The sequence below is a fragment of the Oculina patagonica genome, chromosome 6 (genome assembly GCF_052425735.1).
Source record: "Oculina patagonica isolate OP01 chromosome 6, crgOcupat, whole genome shotgun sequence".
Lineage (NCBI taxonomy): Eukaryota > Metazoa > Cnidaria > Anthozoa > Scleractinia > Oculinidae > Oculina > Oculina patagonica.
In genome coordinates this window covers 28,036,777-28,038,270 of record NC_135763.1, presented here as the reverse complement: position 1 = coordinate 28,038,270, position 1,494 = coordinate 28,036,777, and the positions used below count along the sequence as shown (strand labels likewise).

Genomic DNA, 1,494 nt, shown 5'->3' with positions numbered 1-1,494 from the left:
AGGACGCCTTGCGCTTTCCCGTTCTCTCAGAAGGAAATGCTTGTACAAAGTTCTTCACAGAGTTCAGGTTTTGATAGAATCGAGTTGGATCAGAAGTTGCATTGTGATCATCAACAGACTCTGTTAGCAAAGCACTGGTGCTATCGTGGCGAAGGACCTTCTCAAGCTGCATGTAATAACTAGCTGTGTGTGATCTCTCCCAGCCCACATGGCTCATAACATCTGCTAACGCAGAACCCGAAAGAGCCAGTGTTATGGCACAGCCAGACCTGAAGCTATGTGCCGTCTCACCTTCATCAATGCCAGCCTCTTTAAGGTATGTCCTCAGTCTGCCATTCATCGCTTCCGAGGAAACGATAAAGGAGTTGATAAAGGAGAGATTGCACCCTGAGCGGTTGTCGACCGAAAGAGAAAGCCTTCAGTTAGGTCAACCTGCATGGCACGTGTAGTAGCCATGTATCTCTCAATCACCGCCACTGGACAAATTTTAACATTCGCACATCTTCTAATCCCAAAAAGATTCGATCTGTCCCCACGAAGTGTTTTTCCCCATGTGTGGTTAAACAGTAACCCGTCGTCATTAGGAAACCTGAGGATTTCATTTGTCCGAACTTGACCAAGGTCTCCAGGTCTGTCCCCAGAGAAAAACAAGGTCTTGAAATAGGCTTGATCTCTGGAGAGAATATACACCTTAATCGGATCATTTGTACAAGCCTCAAGTTGTCTATCAAGGTGGGCCGACTGTCTTGCCAATTTATCCACGAACAAGGGAGTGGCCTGTTTCGGAGTAAGACCAGCGGTTGCCTGCTCTTCTTTACGCATTTGAGGTATTTTCGTACTAACAAAGAAGCAGCTGGGTTTCCAAGGCCAAGCCTCTCCTCCCAGTCCCCAGCCCGATCATTCTCCTTGAAGATAGCCCTAAGCTTGCCAATTAGGGAGTCAACAGAACCAGCAGCAAGCCGGTGGGGGCAGCCACATTGAGAGGGGCCCCTAAGCCCCCTTTGAGGACAACCAACAGGATGGACCTGAGTCTTACCAGTTTTGTCCTTCCACACCAAGAAACGAACTAGGTCGTGGGGAGAGGCCGACATTAGGTCCTTAGGTATTGGCAACGAAGCTAAACACTGACACAACTGGTCGAGCAACCGAGATTTCTGACGTTCATATGTGGATTGTTTATTAAATAGCTGAGCTATCCGGTAGTCAATTGATTTGACATCAATCTTGAGGAGCTGTTGGTGTGGCGGAGACAAAGGCATGCGCCTTGCGTATCCACACTGTTGGTAGAACCTGAACAGCTTGTCATTTGGGTAGGAACACTGCGGAAAAGCCACTTCTGCGACCCATCTTTCTCCAAGTAGCGTGTAACATCAACAAGCGAATCAAGACGGAAGGGCATATCCCGCATCCAACAGTTCAAGTACCGTTGGTTTAAACACAGTCGAGGCTAACTGTCTTGATTCGCACAGTTAGCGGCATCACAATTGATGGGGG

At 48.2% G+C, this 1,494-nt stretch overlaps 1 protein-coding gene across 1 annotated transcript in view; it reads right to left on the bottom strand.

Annotated features, from left to right (window-relative positions):
• Positions 1 to 340, bottom strand: part of LOC144657985 (uncharacterized) — a 3,531-nt gene extending 3,191 nt beyond the window's left edge. Inside the window, exon 1 of the mRNA XM_078518318.1 lies at positions 47 to 340. Within this exon, the coding sequence (XP_078374444.1) occupies positions 47 to 340 (294 nt within the window). The remainder of the gene's footprint in view (positions 1 to 46) is intronic.
• Positions 341 to 1,494: the final 1,154 nt, after the last annotated feature.